General features: G+C 45.1%; 1 protein-coding gene across 3 annotated transcripts in view; it reads right to left on the bottom strand.

Moving 5' to 3' along the window:
• Window positions 1-22,285, bottom strand: part of pde4d (phosphodiesterase 4D, cAMP-specific) — a 132,134-nt gene that overhangs the window by 64,825 nt on the left and 45,024 nt on the right. The window contains exon 1 of one of the 3 annotated variants that reach the window (XM_040194910.2): window positions 5,316-5,970. The exons of the other annotated variants lie outside the window; for them this stretch is intronic. Within the exon in view, the coding sequence (XP_040050844.1) occupies window positions 5,316-5,578 (263 nt within the window). The 5' untranslated portion in view covers window positions 5,579-5,970. Of the gene's footprint in view, window positions 1-5,315; window positions 5,971-22,285 lie in introns of those variants that run through there. 3 annotated transcript variants of the gene reach the window in all.

The following is a 22,285-nucleotide window of genomic DNA, read 5'->3' as shown; positions in this document are numbered from 1 at the left end:
GTTCCAACAACAGAGATGTCTCCTATACACTAGCAGTCAAAGGTTTGGACACTTTCTCATGAATGACTGTATTTCAAAGCTTTTTGGTGGTAAAATGACAACATGTAGTTTGAGGTAACGGGTTCTAGGTAGGGCTCTTTCTCTCTTTGGAGAAACCACCTTCCTGTAGATTTGAATTCTCTCGGATGATGTATAAACGTTCTGCAGACGAGGTCAGTCGAATGGCCTTCAGACTCAAATACATGTGAGAACATCAGGAGCTCAATTATGATGCGACTGTGAGGCACCGTGTCTTAATATTTTCCAAAAGGATCCAGTTATGTTCTATAACTTCACGGTGAATAGGATTATTGGATTACAACACTCATTCTTGGGGGCATGTTTAGTTTTGTAACCAATGCGTTGCAGTTTGTGGGATGGCAAATGCACCTTGAGCATATCAAACGTGAAAAAGTACTCTTCCGTGATCCCCGTCATCTCCACTATTCTCCTCCCTCTCCTCCAGTCACACAGTTATATAATCCTAATTTTCCTATTCATCTCAGCCAACACCGACTTGGCCACCGGCTCAGAATACAAACCCAGAGGTCCTTTCTCATCCGGACCAGCACGAGAATCACACGCAGTGAGAATGGCCGTATCTATTAGTGGAAGTCTGTGTGCATGTAGGCATGATTATCGATGGCCCCGCATATGCCCGTCTCTGCAGAAGCGTGCATTGTGCCGACGTGTCATGCAGCCGGCTCCGCCAGCACAGCAGCACAGCTCTGACGCTCATATGTATGCAGATCACGCGCGCTTCTATTCTCCCGGGTGGAGAGCAGTGTTTGGGCTGATAAAACCCGGAGAATCCTCCGTGCTGCACAGCAGGGTGACAGCTGCAATCCGACGCCACCTCAAAGGAATGAAAGGTAATTACTTGCGTGAAGCCATACCCTGAAAACAAAGACTGTTGGGAAGGTGTTTACCTTGGACAGGGAGGCTGGGGATACAAAGGAACAAGCCAAAATGGTGCTGGCTATTAATAGAAATGTCATCCAAAGCGACAAACAGAGGTAGCTGTGGAGTTCCGCTTCAGCTGGAAGAGACAATTTAAAGGGGCTGAAAAGAGAGGGCTTCAGATGTTAGTGGTGAGCACACTTTTGTCCAGATGGGTGTGGTCCTTTCTTGGTTTTAAAGGCTGCATTATAGTAAAGTGATGTCATTTCCTGACTCTACCAGACTCTATCAATCCCCTTCACCCACTGGGCCATTACACTGATCAAAAGTGTCATTTTGCAAAACATTTCTAAAGGCACCAATGATCGACTGTACAATACCGTCTCGTTTTTGGTCAAAAACAAAATATCATCGCCCAGCTGTAAAGGACAGATGTTTGTGACCCTCAGGGCCGCTTCCAGCCCTCTCAATCATCTCATGTTTCATTTGGATTAACCAGGAAGGTTGACAGACAGGGACATCTTGTATTTGGGCCACTGGGGCGTTTGGGATTGCAGGGCTTTGCTGAAGGGCATCGTGTTACAGAACAATTACCTACTTATTAATTTACCCTTGCAAACATTTGCACTGCTCCTGCAAGCTGAACATTGAGAGGAAAATCCAAATGCTTGCTTTCGTACTAAAATATCCTATTGATGAGGACGCAACCTAACAATTAGTATTATCCATTGATCCAGATTAGTATATTGATTCAGGTTACTATCATGTATGACAAAGAAAACCAACTGAGAATATTTGTCATACTTCTTGAAATATGACTGTAATGTATCATATTTGCTTGGTGGTTTTCTGATGTAAACTTAACTCAAATATTGATGATGAATCAAGTACATCACACAAAATAACCAAGCCCCTGACAAATATCATGTTATGGGTATTTTCCAGTAATGGACACAACGTTCTTGCTGAGGGTTGAATCAGAAGATCCTTTTCTTATTGCATCTGCAGCAGACTATTTCCTAACCAGGAGCAGTGAACTCCTCCACTTGCTGTCAAAATAATTCATAAATCAACTCAAGTTTTGTCAGATTTCAGTCTAGGTACAAGTCCTGTGCCCAGCCAGGTGTGCAGAAGATTACGAGACGTTGACTAACAACTGCTGTACTCCATCAGATGCCTTAAAGTAACAAATGGAAAAGAGACAATGCAAGTCTCTCTCTCTCTTTCTTCTACCCCGACTCCTTCTCTCTACTCTGCGTTTATTTATCCGGCAATGCAACATTTCCATCATGTCCACAACACCTCCCGGCCATCCCTGCTGAAAACTCAGCAGAGAAGAGGAGCAAGAAGAGGAGCCACCGGTGAGGAGCCACCTGTGCTCCTTCCTCCTCCTCTAAAGCCCCCCCCCCCCCTCTGCCGTTACATAAAGACACGCTTGCACTGTTGCAATGCAGCATCAGACGCCGTTGTGCACCAGCATTAAAAACACCTCAGGGTCAATGCGGAGGAAATATTAGCAGTTATTCTGGTGGAGGCAGCACAAAGGTAACTGAATTGTGAGCGTCGGGCCCGTCCGTCACTCGAGGGTGAGTGCGCAGCCTTCGAGCCATTCTTTGTTCGCTGCGCCACTCTGAGAGAACGCGTCTCCGTCGCCTGGTCCCGCCTGTGCAACACGAGGTCATTCAGCCGACAGCACGCTGTCGCCGCGCAGCTGACGTGTGCTCGTGGCAGCAAGAAACCTTCTGTCTCACTACATCAAAAAAAAAATGCTGGCAATGAATATGTGTCACTTTATCCGAAAGACAGCAGCTCATACGGAACGTGTAAATGAAAAGTCACATATGAATAAGAGACTGCTGGCTGTCGCTGGCTGATGTCCGTAGATAGAAAGGCACAATGTAATATTGAGTCTTTTGTTGAACACGCACGGTTTAGCAGACGCAACACAGAAAGTCCCACCAAGGCTTCTGCTGCTGCTGGAGCTGGTGCTGCAACTAAGGTTTTAATAATAGTGGCAATATTTGAGTGAAAATAATCACATTCCATGCAATCCCCTCAAAGTTGTGTGTGTGTGTGTGTGTGTTCGTTGTGCCGGAGCAGTGCATCAGGCCAATGGGCCCGTGGAGAGGGACGGTCTTGTTAATGAATTGTGGACTGAAGGTCTGTGTGTGTGACCAGGTTTTTCCTTCCAGCTGTAAAACAATAAGCAGTTGATTGGACTAAATTGCGCTGCAGTTGTCAGCCTCCCTCTAGCTGACGCCTGTCGACTGTGCCCTCGATCACACCCGCAAGCACAAAGAGACCACAGCAATTTTTTTTTTCTTCCTGCTAACCTTCCACACTCTCTTTGTCTCTGGCTGCGGTTTGTTTGGATTTTTTTCCTTTATTTTTGAAAATGTCAATACGCGACACAGGTACTTTGACCAACAAGTCCCGCGGCGATTAAGAGCTCATTGAGTCTCTCATCGCAGTCTTTCCCTACTCCTGCTCCCCCGTCACCTCAACAGTCATGGTGCAAAGACCGCTATCTTGCATAACACGCATTTTAGTTGACATTTTGTTATTACATTAAACTGTATTCTTATAACATTGGTTGTTCTGTACATGACACCCATGTCTGTCCTTACAGGGAGAGTCAAGCCCCTTGATCGCTCTTCCATTACACAGATTGTAAAGCCCCTTGAGACAAATATGTGATTTGGGGTTTTACCCACTGGAGATAATAGATGTTAGGTATATTATAGCTATATTATGGGCTACTTTTTGTCAGTTTGTTCTGGCCACACTGTATAGAGAACGAAGGGTCTTCGGGAATGCATGTAGAGTTAGGAAAGTAGCTCTAAAAACTGAATATTACACTGAGTGGGGCGAAAAATGGATTTCACCCCCTTAAAAGAATGACCGGAAAGGTTCCTTCCATGTGCATCCTGAGTGTCATTGAGACAATGAATGTCTCAATGACAACAACATTGAGATAATGAATGCTCCGTCATGCCACCAGTGCCACGTGCACTTTTCAGCCCTGCCCTTTCCATCAGCTGCAGATATTTAACCAGTGGGACTTGAAGGTAACACCGGCTCACTGTCATGCTCATCCCGGGACAGAGCGTCGTCACAGAGCGGTGAAAATCCACTCAAAGGAAGAAAGCGTTTCGGCATCTTAATATGGACCCGTGCAAGATGGCTCTGAACCAACATGGAAACTTGTTTGTGAAATTACATAAACTGAATTAACAACCACGCACACGGCATCACACAGACACATTCTCCCTCATGGAATGATTTGGCACACAGATAATGAATTCATGAAATTTTAAATTATACAGACGCAGAGGAAGCAGTCAGCCACTGAAAATAGCAAAAAGCTATGGGAGCCACAGGATCCAGTTTACCTCCCTGAGCTATTCGAAGGGGTGGATAAAGGATGGATGAAAGACAAAAGGAGGTAGAAGCAGGAGGTATAAAGGAGAGCAATGGCAACTAGCAAAATATTTCAGATTCATGTGTGAGAATGTGTGATTTTTTGAATTACATCATGATCAAGATGCTGGAAGGGTCGTGTCTAACGGGAGGGATTGGGAGTAAAGTGGGACATAAGATACAGAGAGGAGGAGCGGGGGGGGGCAGGGGGAATATGGAGCGGGAAGAGAAGGAGATGTGAGTCGTAAATAATATGAAGGAAGAGATGATATCGATGGGCAGTGGCGGTGAAGGGAGGAGGAAAATTGGAAATCTGAATAGGTGACAGGCGAGTAAAAAAAAAACGGAGGAGAAGGAGACAAGAGGTGTAGAGAGGGGAAGACGAGGGGTGGGCACAGAGGCTGATAGACAGCCAGGAATGGAGGCTAATTAATAGTCAAAAACTGCACGCCGGTGCAGAACGAAATATAAGGGGATGTGGTGATGATAGCTTCCCACCTTCCTAACAAGACAGGCCGCTTTGTGGGATATGGCCTCACATTCTGCACCGTTATATCATACCAGGAGGGGTGGGGGTGAAAGATTAAAAGCTGGAGCCAAACTCACAATCAAAAAAAGGTCAGAAGAGGGTCTCCGAGGAGACTGGACATGAACGACGATCTGCTAGCGCACACCGGTGCCATTTCTACACCGCGCGGGAGGGGGGGGGGGGACGCATTCACGTCAAACCGCAGATAAAAGTTAAATGGCTCAGCGCACGGCCACCTCCATCCCGCCGAGCGTTCACCAAGCACGACCTTGAAAGTTTGCCAGTGTGCGGTTCAGATGCCTCACAAAGGCAAACACACACACACACACGCGCACATGCGCTTTTCATCAGCCAGCCCAGCTGCCCTCGTCTACGGAGACAATAGCCACCGGCGTTCCAGCCGCACATCTGTCCATCTGAGTCTCACCATGTGTGCGCGACAGTGAAGCGCCTCTGTTTGTGGGTGTTGTTGTTGAGCAGCATGCGGCGAAGCAGTCGCGGGGAGTTGCGGGGAGAGAGGCGGGGGGAGATGGTGGAAGGCGACCGCCGGTGTCCTCTTGGCCTCTCCGGCTGCAGCAGGTTCTCCCGCAGGATCTTCACCAGGTCTTCATTCAGGCCGGAGTGTTTGGGCATGGGGGGCACCGCCAGGGTGTCCTGGTGGGTCACCGCCATGCCTCCCTGCTGGGCCATTCCTGCCCCGGCTTCACCAGCACCAGCAGCAGCAGCGGCGGCGGCGGCGGCCAAACCGGTGAACAGTAAGGACAGCCAAGATATTTCAGAGATAAAAAAGCAGTGCGCATGCAAATATATGCTTCTTCTCTGTCAAGAGTCCAACCGTTTCCAGGAAAATGTAAGAATCGCTTCAACAAAAAAAGACGCGTATCCAAAAATCCTTCAGATGATGAATTGAAAAGCTCTGCTGGTATTCCCTCACGCCAGTAGCTGCCTTTGTATAAAAACAGGGGATATAAAAAGGAGAGGATGGATCCCTGTTCTCTGCCCTCCCCCCCGCCTCCCCTTTCCGTCTTTCAAGGAGCCAGCAGATGAACAGAAGCGCTGCCTTCGTCTGCTCTGCAACACTGGATGTCTGCTGTGAAAGTACAAGGGAGAAGATGAGGGGAGGCTGGAAGACGGGGGTGTGGGAGGGGGGGGGGGGGGGATGCTGAAGAAAAAAAAAAAAAAGGGAATTCCGTCTATTGCAGCCCCGTCTCCCCCAGGCCTGCCGGCAACATCAACACAGTCCGGTGAAATTGAGCCCAGCAAGAGTTTAGCTCAACTAATTCAGTCCATTCCAGCCCAGAACAGCCCAGCTCGGTCTGGTTAAAGCCAACAGGGGAACCTGCGTTGGTTCACCCATAAAAAAAAGCCCCAGCACAGTACGACTCAACCCCCGCGAGGCTTGTATGAGTTCGGTTCCCTCCAGTCAAAGCGATCTGTCCTGCCTTCCTCTGCCTTCACACAGATACTGACTGCAGTCACTTTATAAGCGACTGATCCCTTGGAGCTGAGCAGAGCGGGTGCGGAAGCGGGAGTGTGTGTGTATGTGTGTGTACACAATAGAGAGGGAAAAAAAACGGGGAGGTATGAGGGAAGATACGACAGGCTTCAGTAATACTGTGCAAAAATGTCATATGCGTGCATCCATGCGCTTCAGAGCGGACGCGCATCTGGGAGGGTGCATTTGTCGATGCAGCGGACCGCACCAGAAGCATCCATTAATTATTGAGCAACCCTGTATCCACACTAGACGTGAGAGGACATCCCTAGGAACGGCAAACGGTGTGTATTCCTCTATGTGTGCATGTCCATTGTTTGCACAGATGCATGGAAATCTAGGGGGGTTTCATGCAACCCGCTTCTCTCTTGCCAATAGCTTCTGCCACTCCCTTTCCCCATCATGGTTTGGGGGTGGATATGCAGGTCAATTTGAAAAGAAATGTCAAATATATACGCAAAGCCCGAGCATTACCCCTCCTCTGACGACACAGCACACCTGACTCGAAACTGCTTTTTAGTTTATAGCTCCTACTCACTACTAGACAACCTTAAAAGTGTACCTCTGGGTGTCAACTGTTTTAGAATAGTTTCTGTTCATGGTCAAAAAAATTAAAAAAGTCAAAGTGTGCGTCGGAAATTGTGATGATAAGTTGTCCAAAGTTTGCCGCAGTCGCGTCCTCTGAGCCAATTAGTGGACTTGATCAACTAACAAACATTGGTAATTTCTTTTGCAAATCCTTTGGAATGATTGTTTCCTTTAAATCATCAAGTAGCACTTAATACTTCAAACTACAGCATACTTCAACATCGTCTAATTTACGTAACTAATCTCAGCCATCACACGGGGAAGTTTTTTTTAATAAGGACAACAGGAAATACTTTTATTTACCATCATTAAGGCTCCTTCATAATCCCGCGGTATAGATTACTGTTCTAACCAGTCTTCAAAATCAAATAAATGGTTGAAAAACATAATGAGGAAAACAGAAAGGTCAATAAAGCACATGCTGGCACATGGGTAAAGTCTTCAGCAGCACAAAGGCTGAATTAGAAGTGGTCTAATTACTGGCAGGACATCGAGCTTGGACGTGCGTTCAAATGGACACAGTTTGTGTCCGTGACTTTTTACTGGTTTGAACACCTGATCCCAAAAAAAATGGTTGGTTACAAAAAAAGGTGAGCCCTTTAAAGGTGTAATGGTTCTTGCCTTTGGTCTGTCGACATCATCCAAATGCAACAGTCACAGGCAAGCTGTTGCAGTCACTCAGACACAGTCGTGACAGAAATGGAGAGCTGTTGGGCTTCATTTGACAGCTTGCAATTTATCATCACCTCACGATATTCAAAGGAGATGAACGCCATTCTTTGTGCAAATGTGTTGTTTTTCTCTGACACAGTGCACACGCATCATGACCGTCATTCTGTTCTTCCACTTCTTTCTTTCCTTTTCTCCCCTCTGCTACCTCGCTTACCCTTCTGTCTCTAATTCTGCTTTTTTTTAATGTGTGAAACATTTTTTCTTTAACCCCTCCCCATTGCTGCGCACGACATTCATGTGCATTTCTCGCTGGTTTCCAGGGGCAACATGGATGGCGAGGGACAAGTGGATTTGTCCAGAGCTAAAGGCTGGAGGAACAAAAGCAAGAAAAGGGAAGCGAATGTGCAGGACAAAGCTGCAGCGTGTGCAGACACTCGAACGGACGCACACCACAAACAGAGACACTGGCACACAATCCTGGCATGAAAGTGCAATGCGCGCTTGCATACCACTGGCCAAATGATTTTTGTTTGTGTGTTTGTTATGAAAAAAAACGAAAAAAAAACTGCATTACCACTTGCCAAACAGAAAGAGTAGAGCTTGTAGTCTCCAGCAGAAAAGCAGATCTTTATTACTGAAATCGAAGATAACGACGAAGCCGCTGGCTTTGACAGGTTCTTTCATTCATTCATTGGACGCAAAAGAATGAACGCCAGCCGTTAAAGTGCTCCAATAGTCCTCTAAAAATACTAAATATAAAATTGATTATTTTAAACACAGAAGCCTGGAAAATGAAGAGAGCTGTGACTGGACAAAAGTCCAAAAAGCAGACACTGTGTCATCTACCTTCCGCACGGAGGGAAACTGAAGACCTGAGTATTTAGTATGGTTTGTATACACCTTCATACAAAATTCAGCTGGGATTTTTGTTTAAACATTTCCTATTTATCTCCCACATGTGAAACAAAACCTCTTTGTGATAAATGGTAGGGTCCCACTGTCTGCTCAAGTAATCCATACATTCTGGGTGTAAACCAGAAGTTTATTGACCACAATCTCCATGCAAAGTGTTATCTACCTATCGGGTGCTTTTGTTTTGCCAGTGCACGGCATGCCTCTCTGGGCCCAGTCTGCAGTCCGGGCTGTTTCTTGGCAAAGGGTCCTGTGGGTGACACTTGGCTAATCACTGCAGGTGCAGCGTGTGGCTTTGACAGGGATCTATTAGCAGAGATGGAATCTAATATTCTCAAGTGTGTGTTCATGGGTTTACAATCACCCGACACCTTTGTCAGCTTAGAACGAGCCTTGCATATCTACATGAGTGTTTCCTCAAGGAGGAATGTAGCATTGCCATGTTTTTACAGCACAAACCAAACACTGGCATTAGAGGGGTGGGAGGGACGGGTGGGGGCGTAGTGTATTTTTACCACCCAAAAAGGCCACTGTGGTTCTCTGACTTGGAAAGGCAACCATCACATCCTGCACACTGGACCTTTAATTGAAAACAATGTCTACAGCTGTCTGCAATGTCTGAGATTTAGAACGTGGACCTGTTGCCATAGTTACAGAAGACACGTGAATGGTGCTGAAATAATATTTAAGACACTGTTAAAGAGCGAACACAAGAAAACCTGAAATGGTTTCTTAACAACGGTCCCTCTACACTTGCACACAACGCTACACAATGCAGACCACAGTGTTTAAATGGCAAAAGATTGCTGACACACACACACACACACACACACACACACACACACATATGACATCCAGAACCTTAACGCAGCTCTGCCTCCCTCAAGTGGACATCTTTTACCACTGATATTCAGTAACTGATCATGCGAATCGCTCCCTCACAGGTGCAGAGATGGCCAATAACAAAAAGGTTCACATGCCAACCATGCTCTCTGCTGCAAAATCCCTGCACACTTGTTAAATAGATATTGTATTTCTTTTTAGTAAAACCACTCTGCTCCCTGCATTCCAAATAAATTGATCGAGACTATTCATGCATATCTATTATCAAATCATCAAATCTGAAATCACTTTTTCTAATGCTTGAATTAAAGCCATCTCACATCTTCATTCCAACAACCTTTTTTTCATAATCCAGATGTCATTAAGGGGTGATTAAAATTAAAAAACACCCGATCATTGGCAAAAAACAACAACAACAAAACAAAAAAATGAAACAGAAAGCTGTACACTCACAAAAAAGGGGCAATACCATAATAAAATAATGAAATCCAGCATTAAAGGTTTTTTTTACCACAGTTTGGGCAGAGAATGTGGAGCAAAACCATATTCACACACATCTGAGAAGCCGGAGGTCCCACCTGAATCCTCAGCTGCACATTTGTAGGCATCCCCAGATATTTAGTACTAAGTTCCACTATAAAACATACTCATAGTTGGAGCTGATTTTGCTCTTTTCACTACTACAGACACGTGATGTTGCATTCACATTTGAACAAATAGTGCTACGCACGTATGTTCTTTCCCGTGGTTAAACTTCAGGATAATATATAATAAACAATTTCAGTTTACAAATCAGGCACAGAGTTCATTTTGTGGGTTGGGCCACTAGATGGCAGCAGCCGTGTAGATGTTTTCTAGTAACGTGAGGGTTATTGGAGAGAGACTACATGCTGGTTAGTATAAACCTAGCAGACTCACTCTTGTTGTCTACGATATCATTTTAGCATTTTTAGGACTCATTCCCACTGTGGGCCATGTGGGGTCGCTGCACGTATTGTGTCCTTAGAATCTCTTTAACCCGACCGCGCAGTGCCGTTGACATTTGGATTTACAGTTTAACATTTAAGGAGCTCTCGCTTCAGATGACTCACTGCCTACGGAAAGATCGGCCGGCCTTGTTGTGAATGCAGAGTCGAGGCAGTTCAACCCCTCGGAAAAAAACAGACAACAACTGTAGTGTCCCCGTTTTTTTTCTTTTACAGAGAACATAAGATGCGACAGCACTCCTCCAGTGAACCGTGGTTCTGCTTGAACTGCTTAACGACTGGAATAACGCAGCCCGAGTACATCCTCAAAACCCGTTGAAACACACCTGAACAGCGGCAGCTTTGCAGACTCAGTGAGCCTTTTATTATTCTTATCTGTATTCATAAACGAGCAGTGTCCCCATGGCCCTTTTTGATTCTCACACCACCGAAGAAAAAACGATTCCGTTGTGTTTGATGTATGTGATCATATCGAACTTAATTAACTTCAGTTACTACGGCAATAGATGATTGAATCGTTTTTCCGTCTTTTTTCCAATCCTCACATTTGTCGCTGCTACGCCTCCTCCCACAGAGCTGCACAGCCACTACACGGTTGGCTCATGGGCACGCAGTCAGCTGGTATGGTGACCCCTTCAGGGATGGCGGTGTAATTCCTTTCCCTCCATGGGATGACCAAAGGTGGCGCTCTGTCTCCGTCCCGGCATAAAAGCAAAACACACGCACAGACACACACACACACACACACGCACACACACACACTGGGCTTCCAGTTTTCTATGGGAAGTTAAGCTCGGGAATTTTAAGAATTTACCATGACCCCCTGATCTCTTCGCGCGGTGGTCTTCCGTTCCAACGCGAGATTACGAACAGCATTTTGAATTGCATTCACTTGCTGCAGTGGCTCAAAAAACAATTCATAACAGAATATATAACTACATATATATATAGTTCATTTGACACTGTCTTGATCAGCGTTGCAATTCTCACAGCATTATGAGTCGAAGCCAGTAAACATCAAGACTGAGTAATGACCCAGTGAGCTAAAACTTCAGGGAGTCTTCAGATATTACCGGGTTCACTGCCAAGGAAAGTAGCAATTTAGGTCAGAACCCATTACGATACTCTGCAGGAACCTTTCATTACATGTGTGCGTGCGAGCGTGCGCTTTTGTCAAATGTCAGTCTGTACTTTTTATTTCCGAACGTGGCGGTTGTTGTTCGTTATGGCGCTGCTCATAACCGGCCCGTGATGAGAGGGAGATGGGCAGGAGAGGCGCAGAGCGCAGAGAGAAGGAGCCCAGCAGCTTGCCAGGCGACAGAGGAGCTCAGAGCCGGCTGCAGCAGACGCAGGGGTGACAGTAAACAGAGGCGGATGAATACAAATGACCACGAGGGACAAGGGAGAGAGGTGGAGAGGGGACTCGGGGAGGGAGCAGGCGAGGTCGCGAAATGGCCTGTGGTTGTAAACATGGCTGCCCTGGGAAGGGTAAACATAGTCCTGTGGGTGTACGTCTAGAGATTATGCCTATTATTATATCTCTCTTTCATATTCATCTATATAGATATAGATATAGATCTATATTAGTCTCGAGAGAAAGAGAAACAGCACAGAGGCTGTTTGGGCATTTGTCTGTATTTGAATGTGTGGGATGGATGAGCAGAACGATGAAAGGGGGGGGGGGGGGGGGGGGGGTCAAGGTACCTCAGAGGTTAAGTGGCCGAAACATGAATTATGAATGAATCAGATCCAGAATGTAATAAAATAGCATTTGGTGCGGTTTTATTTTCCATCCAGCGCTTGAACACGATGCTGTGCAGGACGTTCCTGGCTACGCTCGCTTCAGTCCCGAGGCCTTGCTAGAAATATGTTTAATGAACATGACATGGATGCGTATGACCAAGAGCAAACTGCCAGTGGGTCACGTAGGTGGACCTCAACCCGACAGGGCACTGTTTGCATGTTCAGAGAGGCAGAGCCGTAGTCAAGATAACACCCGAACCCATGTGTGTTTGTGTGTGTGTGAATGTTTACATGGTTCTTATGCCAGCCTGATCTCCAAAACCTGTTCGTAAAAATGTATACGAAAATCTGTAGTGATACATACGAAATAAATACGGAACAACTGATGACGTCACCCTATTCAAAGTGAATGGGGACCTGCACCACGTAAACACACTTTAAGTCTAACAATGTAAAATAAACGTGTTATGATTGCATTTTTAACGGGAAATCAATGTTAAATTGTAAGAATACAATACTAACCCTAACCCCCTCAAAAAATCCAACATGGCGGAGAGACGTTCACTCCAACATGGTATCCAACATGGTCCGCCATGTTGTTCACTCAAGGAGCGTGGTTAACCACCGCCAGTTCCTATGTATTGTTATGAATTTGTATGTTCAAGATTTTCGTATACATTTTTACGAACAGGTTTTGGAGATCACGTTGCTTATGCGACGGTGGTACCTTACATGGAATCAGTGACTGACACTATAAGACTGACTTTTAGTGTAAAAGTCCATACGAGTCCATTCACCTGGCTGGAAGTTATTATTTGACTGCGATTTCTTTCTTTTTTTTAGTCCAATAACTAAATAAATTGTTATTTATATCAACTAATCTCATTTCATCATAACAGAACATGAAAGAACAGATTATAAAGTGTCCTACTAAACAGTCAATTATTTTTCATGAATAAGGATTAGAAACGCTTTTTAAATCTTATTCTGAATAACAACCTCAAAATTGCCCCTCCCCCAAAATAAAGATGACAACTAGGTTTTTTCCCCCCACATACGCTTCAGTACTTCAATGAATTCACTAATAATGCGAGTGACCTCTTTTCCTCCTTCTTTGGATCTCCATCTCATTTTAGGGAATTCAATAAAAGGAGGCAGGTTTTGCACCTCATTACTAAATAGAAGTGGAAAGAGCACACACACACACACACACACACACACACACACACACACACACACACACACACACACAAGAGAAGGAACTTTAAGTAAACACAAACAAAAGAAACGACTAGGCTCATTTCCAATGATCACTCTAATGAAATAAGAGAGCATTATAAAAGGGCTCATTTGGGAGGGGAATGATGCAGGGATTTATCAGACACGCGTGTGTGTGGAGTGGCCACTGATGCTCGATGGGAGGGGAATTACTTCTCAAAATTGCCACTGAATAATTTATGAGAAAATAAAATGCTCGTCTCCACTTTTCCACATCCGGTGGATCGAAATCAATGACGACGTGTTTCTGTGGATTGATAAATGCAAAAAGAAACTTTAAGTTTAAGTTTTAAATGTAATATTGTAGAATAAAAAGCTTTCTATCAAAGCTAAATATGGGAACAATATTTAATCTTTACATTTTTGTCTAGAAGAAGTTTCCATTTAAAATGTGCTTTGATGTGACCCAGATTCTTTAAGTTGGTGCCGCATTTGAAGGTTCACGGCCGTCACCACAGTTGCAATTTATTTCCCATTACACTGCAGACAGTGACACTCTTTTTAATGCAGCACTCTCCTAAAAAAATATGTTCCTAATTAAAATCTGCGAGTGAACAAAGAACCTGAGCTCAGCTTTGTTATTTCCGCAAGTGAAGAACGCACACAGGACAAAAACATTGTGTCTGTGTGTGTGTTTGTGAGTACAGAGGTGTGGAGGGGGAGGAGGGGGGGGGGGGGGGGTTGTGTTATGAACTGCTAATCCATAAACTGGTTTTCTTCCACCCACTTTAGACTCCATATTTTCCTCTTGAGGCAGAATTGTTGATCTACTGGCCGGACTTCCACGTCCGATCACGCGTGGCAGTCAGCACAGAGCACTCGATCTAATTCTAAACGACAAACGCTTCCACCCTACCGACGGTCATCCGTTGCGTCGCATCAACTCTGTGTTGGTAAATTGTCTCAACCAGCAGCAGCCAGCATACTGCTGTGCCTTGTTTGTACGGAGAGAAAGAAAAAGCCAGCGGCTGGATACGAGTCGAGCGTCACGCAAAGAGGGCAACAGGTGCTGTGCGAAGGTGTGGGTTTGGAAACCGATTAAAGTGACACATAATGCGCTGGGAGTATTACGCCGTGTCGTAGAGAGATCAGCGTCGGGAACACTGTATTCTGTATGGAGAACATTGGAGATGAGAGATTGCCCTGATAATGTGGTGTGGTCGGGTAGTAGTGAAACGATCTTCTCATTGAGAAGGCCGTTCTACAGCAGCAGAAAAGGCCTTTGAAGCACAACGAAAGATTATTCCTTTTTAAACGGTTTCATGAATTGTATACAATTTGTGCTCATTAAAAGACAATGACAAACTCGCTGGATTAAAACTTGTTTGCTTTTGGGTAATATTCATGAGGCTTTTTATCTTAATTATTTTTTGTTTGTAATTGGGATTTCTTTGTTGCGGGAATGAATAAACAAACCACAAGTGGTGCATTCCTACTTCTACAAGAGATATCAACATACTGAAAATGTTACGAGATTACCCAGCGGAGAAGTGTTACATTTATTTCAGAATTATTAGCAAAATGGGGTGACAGCATCCACAGATCCTCCCCTGTGGTTGGCATGTATGTGCACCGTGAAGCTTTAAAGATCTAAGCCCCCCGCACACCGTCTGTCTGCAAAGCTCAATTGCATAACTGTAAAGTTTTAACCAAAATATCAAACCACTCCTTCAAGGTCTCAAACTTTGATATTACGGGCACGATGCTCTTGTGGCACAACCCGGAGCAGGCGGGGCGCCTTAGCGTTTGCATCCCGTTGCTCTGAGGTTCTCTTCTCAAACCGAGGACCCTCTCAAGGTCTTCTCACTAAACACACGTCTCGCTCGCCCTCCGAGGAGCCGTGCTGCACTACTTAGTATGAAAAGCTCTCCATTGCTCCTCTAGAGTATTATGAGTGGTCGTCCGGGGATACAAAAAAAAAAAAAAAAAAAAAAGGAGCAAGCTCCGCTCCAAAAACTCCTTTGGGCAATTAAAAACCCACATAGGAAGTCCTCGACTAACTCTTTTAAAAGCCACCCATGAAATGAAAGATGAAGCGGCGAGAGGAAGAAATGGTTAAGAGAGAAGAGAATGTCAAATACGAGAAGATGAGAGCAGGAGGGCCGGAGGAGTGCATCTCCCTCCTATCCGCTCTCTCCTGCCCCGGCTCCTTACTGAAGACGCACTTTGCACTGCGCTCCACTTTCATCTCTTCTGGTGTAAAGCTATCAGGCATTTAGCCGTCTCTCGCCCCTGCAGGTAACGATCAGCGGGCCCATTAGTTCACCCATGGACAGCACGCAGGTTTTCGGCAGGGTCATAAGTTATTCACGTCTCTTGCTGTGAGGCTTTTGTGAATAATCCGTGCGAGCGGACGTCTCCCACACGTATATACGGATGTGGTATCGGGCTGATTCTTTCATGCTTTCGTTGCTTTTAGCCTCGGGTGATTGCATTAAACACAGCAAATCAGGTTTGCATGGATCAAGTGAAAGCACAAATGCATGCTTTGGCCACAGAGCAGCTTTCCCGGATCCATCCAGCTGTAATTCCCGCCCAAAATCACCCCGCCCACATCTGTTGAGGAGACCGACCGAGGAGGAACGCCACTTGGCGGACTGACTGCCTGCGTACTGGAGGTGCGAGGCAAATGGAGCATCATCTGCCTGGCAGCTTGCTCGTGGCTTTCGCTCTCGTCTCGGCCGGGGAATTGGCTTTCCTGGCCGATTCGCTGGATTGTCCACCTTCTGTTTCCAAGAGGACAAAGCCATACATCACACACACACACACACACACACACACACACACAGTCACGCTCACATTTAACCTTCTGTCTCCTTTACTGCGCTCTGTGTGCATACATCAGCTTCCCAGAGGGCTTCGCCACTGAGAGATACTTTGACGCTCTGCACCCCACACACACACACACACACACACACACACACACACACACACACACACACACACACACACACCTTTACTCCAATGTAGCAGTTTGCTATAATAAACTATATTCAGATCTGAATTCTAAGGCGATACATTTACGTTACTGTGCCTATGTTGCCATGTTAGGCAGCACGCTAACCCCATAGCTAGAACTCACCCACATGTCTGTGTGCTCAAGCAGCCGCGACAAAATCACTAGCCACATTGATTTGTGTTGCAGTAGCGAAAAAACCTGTCACATCTGACTAAGCTTCGGTTTATATCGTTTCTAGGCATAAAGCAGCATGACCTCTGAAAGGACCGCAGCTGACCTCCATATTTCATACCATCTCTGTATAATATTACCTTTTTGAAGAGGCCACATTTTCACCTCGCTGTCAACCTCCACAAAGCTATTCGCTCCCCACGCGTGGCTCCATCGCGCCCTCCATCTTTTACCATTGAGAGGTGGTCACCTTCTCCATGAGATAAGAGCAAATACAAAAGTAAAGCCCCACCGGAATGCAGTGGCTGAGTACAAACCCCCCCCTCCCTCCCTCCCCAGGAAGATTACATTTTCATCGCGTAAGGTTGTGGTCAGCCTTTAACAGTCTATAAACCAAAAAACAGACACTTCATTTAGTAACTTCAGTAACTTCTTGAAATGTTTACATGAATTATCAAGTTCTCAGAGGGATAGTTGTTGCGGCTGCATGACGTATTTTGCTAAATTACTGATTTAATTCCTCTTTTCTTCGACAATAACTGAGGGACATAGAGAAGACTCGTTTGATGCTTCGTTTGCTTTCAAAACCCCAACAGGCTTTCACTTGCACACTTCTGATTACAACATTTAACGACTGTATCCAAGGTGGGCACGTAGTATACAACTGCCCCCCCGCGCGGCCCCCAAGGTATCATCACAATGACAGCAACGACACACCGCTGTAGTCGGCGGTTTGTGATTGGCCGTTTGTTTGTTCATGTGGGCCTACAATCCGATCAGGAACTCCGTTGTGCACCTGTGCCGCCGCCGTCAACAATTTATCCAACACAACGCGCGTGCTGTGCAATTGCTCACTGTGTAATGATCTTGCTCAAAGTTCTAAAACTTCCATTGGCATCCCCTTCCATCGCTTCGCACGTGAATACCCGCGTGGAACGGAGCACGTCCGCGGCGCGTCTCATTTCAGCTCGCTCATCATGTCCTGCGGGTCCTTGTCGCTTTAGTTATGCAGCTCTGGATGGACCCGGAGAGGCTGCTAATTTGAGTGGCCCTCTCATCAGTGCAGCACGAACCAGGCAACAGAGAACTGCAGAGCGGGAAACCTCGCAGCACTTTAACCACTTAAACCAGTTGGCTCAGACAGGATTAACCACAAGGAGAGTACTCAGGAACAAAATAGATCACACGTTAAGCGACAAAAACTGTCGCCATTTACTAGTCTCACGGCGGACGCCACGGGAGGGGCATTTCTTCACCTGGAACCGGGCAATTCGGCATCATCGATATGCTGTGAATCCACTCGGGATGCCGCAAGAAACCATATTATGATCAGCTGGCCAAAATAAAAAAACCTAAACTAAAAAATTAAACATTATCATGATGTGATCAAATTCAACGCTGTAAATTTTCTTTAGAGAGAACCGTCAGGGATTAATGCCACACCCCCCCAAAAAACGTCACTGCCATTGGTATTAACTGCTAAATGTATGTTATCATAATGTTGTCCTTCAGTCAGGGCCTGAAGTAAATAAAATAAATAAAAGGGATTTTGTTCCCCTTGTTAATGGTTTTCTGGTTCTTCTGACAGAAATGCACTCACTGTGGAAAAGGCTGCTAGATTACCGAGCATGGACAATATAGAGACGTAGTCTAACCAACCCCTATAAGGGCTTTGTTTCAGGGGCTGCTATCTGCCGAATGCAATACGCAGAGACCTCGGCTTCTCGTCTGAGGGGAACAAAGCGCTGGACTCAGCCGTCAACGCAATTCAGTCTACCGCACACCTGACACACAATGATAAACAGAAACAACAATCGGGGCCTTTTGGTAAAGGAAGTATCACATATTGGTTCAGCTACAGGTTATACAATAGGAAATATATATAGATAAGAAGAACTTAGTTAAAGTTTACTTTGTTGTTTAAAGAGGTAGGTTTCAAATAGCTGGCATTTGCTGATAGACCTCATTGTCATGGTTCTTAGAAGAAGAGGAAAAGAACCTTTAGGGTGAACAGAGGACGGACCCTTCTTCCAGGATGGACAGACATGCAATAGATGTTATGTAAGCATAAAGATAGCAGAGTAGCAACACATTGTATGCGTATGACATGAAATAATTGTGATTAAGATGATACACAAAAGGAGCCTGAATGCCAAAACCAAATTGGCCAGAAAGGAAGGATGTGCATCAGATGAAACAAAATCAAAAACCCGAAGGACTGAGTGACAATTTTCAACATTGCTTCCATCTATAGGACAACAACCGAATCCCTTGTTACGGTGAGAGGATTTTTAATCAAGTGCACACGAATTGGACTTGAAGACGTGTGTGTGCCGCTTGGCATGCAAAAAAAAAAGAAGGACCTTCTAACCTGAGAATAAAAACATCTCTCCTCATTTTAAAGACAATAAAAAAACGACATGTTCTCTCGCTGTTTACTTAGATGCTGCCTACGCAGCAGCATCTCATGCTCCTATACCATGACAAACACCCATGGTACTCCCAATTTACCAAGTGCCATTACAAAGACTGCAAAACAAACACAAAGATGAGCCGACTGCCTCTTTGGTCAATTGCCAGGTCAGCGTCTTCTTTCCCTCTGTGGAACAACCTCCCTGACCAGGCAGCTTCCAAAGACGAAAGCCAGGAATTAATCACGGGCCGCCCGTTTCACGGCTCCCCGCACACCTCCGGGGGCACCTTCACTTTGCCAGCATGCAGCAGGACATTTATTGGTGTCAACTTTCATACCCGATCAATTCTTCTTTGTTTCCGCAACGCTTTGGCTCTCTGAGCTCCGGAGAATTTGCAGCAGCTCGTTTAACTTTCCTCCAAATGAATCCAACAGCGCTCCCTCTGCTGCCTCCACCTTCGGAAAATAAAACCTGTTGCGTTGTGGTCGGGCGGTCGACAACAACAGCTGACTGGATGTCCGGGCGTCATTGTGGACCGGATAGGGTGGCGCGATGCCGTGGCGACTTGCAAAAGACACGAGGCAATCATACCCAAGGAGAAAGGTTCAGTGAGCATAACGATGCCTCTGCATGCTTATGCACTTACTTCACCTCTCATACGTCCGGCCCTTTCCTCCTCTCACACATGGCTACGAACCATTTCTGCCTTCATTGTGTGCAGCGGGCGATCTCGATATCAGCTGTTGTCATCTAGACGAAAGCGCAGTGACACACCTGCACTGTTAACCTGGCGTGTCGCTGCCATCTCCTTTCAGAGAGGGTTCACGAGGCCGCTGTCGGTGTCGCGGCCGTGGACTCTCTGTCTCGGTAATGTATTCTTACTGCTTTTAAATGCTTGCGTTGAGGGCATTTACTCAGTAATAATTATTCAACACTTGATATTTAACACAGTTGCCTCTCTTAACGGTGCCCCTCCGGGGCAGTGGGGGAAGAAGGACACGTCTCCAGCATCTTATGTTGTTTAATTAGACTTAGCAGGAGTCATCACACTCATTCGTTAACACTCTCTCCGACTCCAACTTCACAGGATGTTGACTTAATGAAACCAAGATGTTGCCGCTATCTCCCGAGTCGATCATGGAGGAAAATTGGTTTGAGCTAAGGATGTTGCCTTATGAAAAAAAAGGAACATTACCTGTGATAATAGGGGGGATCGTTCAGAGGATTGAGTTACTCAGGGTATCCACGTTGTTGACCCGTAGCCAATTACTTGCAGAAAATTCCTCAAATGACTACCATCAGATGAGGCGCAGGTGCTGCCCAATTATATAATTGGTTACGCTATAATATGATAGTGAAGAATGCCCAATATATATATATATATATATATATATATATACACACACACACACACACACACCGGCAAAGAGATGGATATCAAAGTGAAAGGTCAAAAAAAAAGACAGGGACAGGGAAGGCTATTAATGATTTTGATCAAAAAGAAGGCAAAAACAGCACTCTGTCTGCAGTTGGTATTAAAATGCAGTGTAATGTATTGGAAACTGCACTGCATTCACTCACTTGTTTAGACACAACTCTGGCTGTGCATCTGCCACTCGACACACATCTTTGAACCACGAGCGAATACAAGACCACAGAGCTGTGACGTGTGATGTGTTGCCTTAAAGTCTGCAACAGATTACACCCCATGAGCAGCCGGGCCAATTACACTCAGGCCCATGTAGCTATTCGATACAGCAGCAGAAGACAAATTCTTCACCTTCAGTTTGGCTTCGATGCGTCTTGGTCATGTGGCGGCGTGGGGACGGTGGTTTATTGCCGCTATGTATTCGGTGGGTTTTAAATCATGGCTGCTTCCAGATTCAAGGAGCTCTATTCATCACCGGAGAATACTCAGAGACACCGGGGAGCAGAAGCACAAGGATGCCGGACGAAGGTTTTATATGAAATTAGTGTTGTGACAAGAATGGGATTTCAAACTTTCTACACCATTTAATTCATAACACATTCATCAACTATTTCAATCGTGATCATGTGATCGACACTAACAGAACAAAATAAAGTAAAATGTGCAATTCAAAATAATAATAATTTTCTTCTGGCTCAGTAGTTACCCGTGCTGGCATTATGTGCCCACTAATTCGAACCAACACACAGTATAAAAAGAGCAGATATCACCCTGATGTAAAAGGTGTTGATGGTTGTAAATCAATACACAGCCTCACGCTTCTGACGTCTCATTTTTTGTCTGAGTTTCTCTCCGGAGTCAAGGGCAGAACATTTCTGTGTATGAATCACCGTCTAACAGACAACTTTCTTGGATGAATGGCACACACATTCTCAGAGTACACTCTGACCAAAAAAAGAAGGAAAATCCTGTTTGTGTAGCACGCTATGAGGTGTTTACGAATGTACAGGTGCGCAATATTGAATATTTACCGTCCAATAAGTCCAATATGCTGATAATATTGCTGCTATATTCACCTTTAATTCCAATGTTGCTATATTCACCTTTTATTTCAATACTGCTACAACTCTTATTTCAATGCTGCTATATTCACCTTTTATTTCAATACTGCTACAGCTCTTATTTCAATGCTGCTATATTCACCTTTTATTCCAATGCTGCTATATTCACCTTTTATTCCAATACTGGTATTTTCACCTGTTTATTCCACGCCTAATAGCAGAGAATGTCGAGCGTCTCCTGTTGTGGAAATAGCATAATAATTATAATGCCTTTTATCTTTCTGGCCCGCTGGAATACAATACTTTTCCAAATGTTCTTGTGTAAAGTAAGAAAAAGTACTTACATGTAGGGTTACACATTTTATGAATGTGATTTCTCTGCAGGTAATTTATGCAGCGCTAAATGCTATAGGCCTAAGCTAATAGTGTGAACGGAACACCGATCTGCCAAGGACTCCACAGAAACAGACTTCAGTGGAGGAAAACGTCCTCTGTGAAATGTTTAGTCTTTTTTTTCATCAACTTGCTACACCGAGAGTTTCACACTGTGGGTGTTAAACTCAGTATGTAGTAAGAAGGTTCTTTGCTTCAGGAAGTATGACCCAGTTTATTTTACATAGCATCAGAGATGTGACCAGAAGACAAACAATGATTCAATATGACGGACTGACCGGCGGGCTCATTAAATATTGACTCTGGGGAAATATGCTGCAGGGCATACCTCAATAATATTGGCACACGACTCTACGTCAAGTTTGTGTACACTGCCGGTCGCATCTTTAACGTGGGCGAGTTCAGGATTGAAGCACTTGTGGGTAGATAGATTTCCAAGACAATTTCCAATGC

The sequence above is a fragment of the Gasterosteus aculeatus genome, chromosome 13 (assembly GCF_964276395.1).
Source record: "Gasterosteus aculeatus chromosome 13, fGasAcu3.hap1.1, whole genome shotgun sequence".
Lineage (NCBI taxonomy): Eukaryota > Metazoa > Chordata > Actinopteri > Perciformes > Gasterosteidae > Gasterosteus > Gasterosteus aculeatus.
The sequence above is the reverse complement of the archived record's forward strand: the minus strand, read 5'-3'. Positions and strand labels throughout refer to the sequence as shown.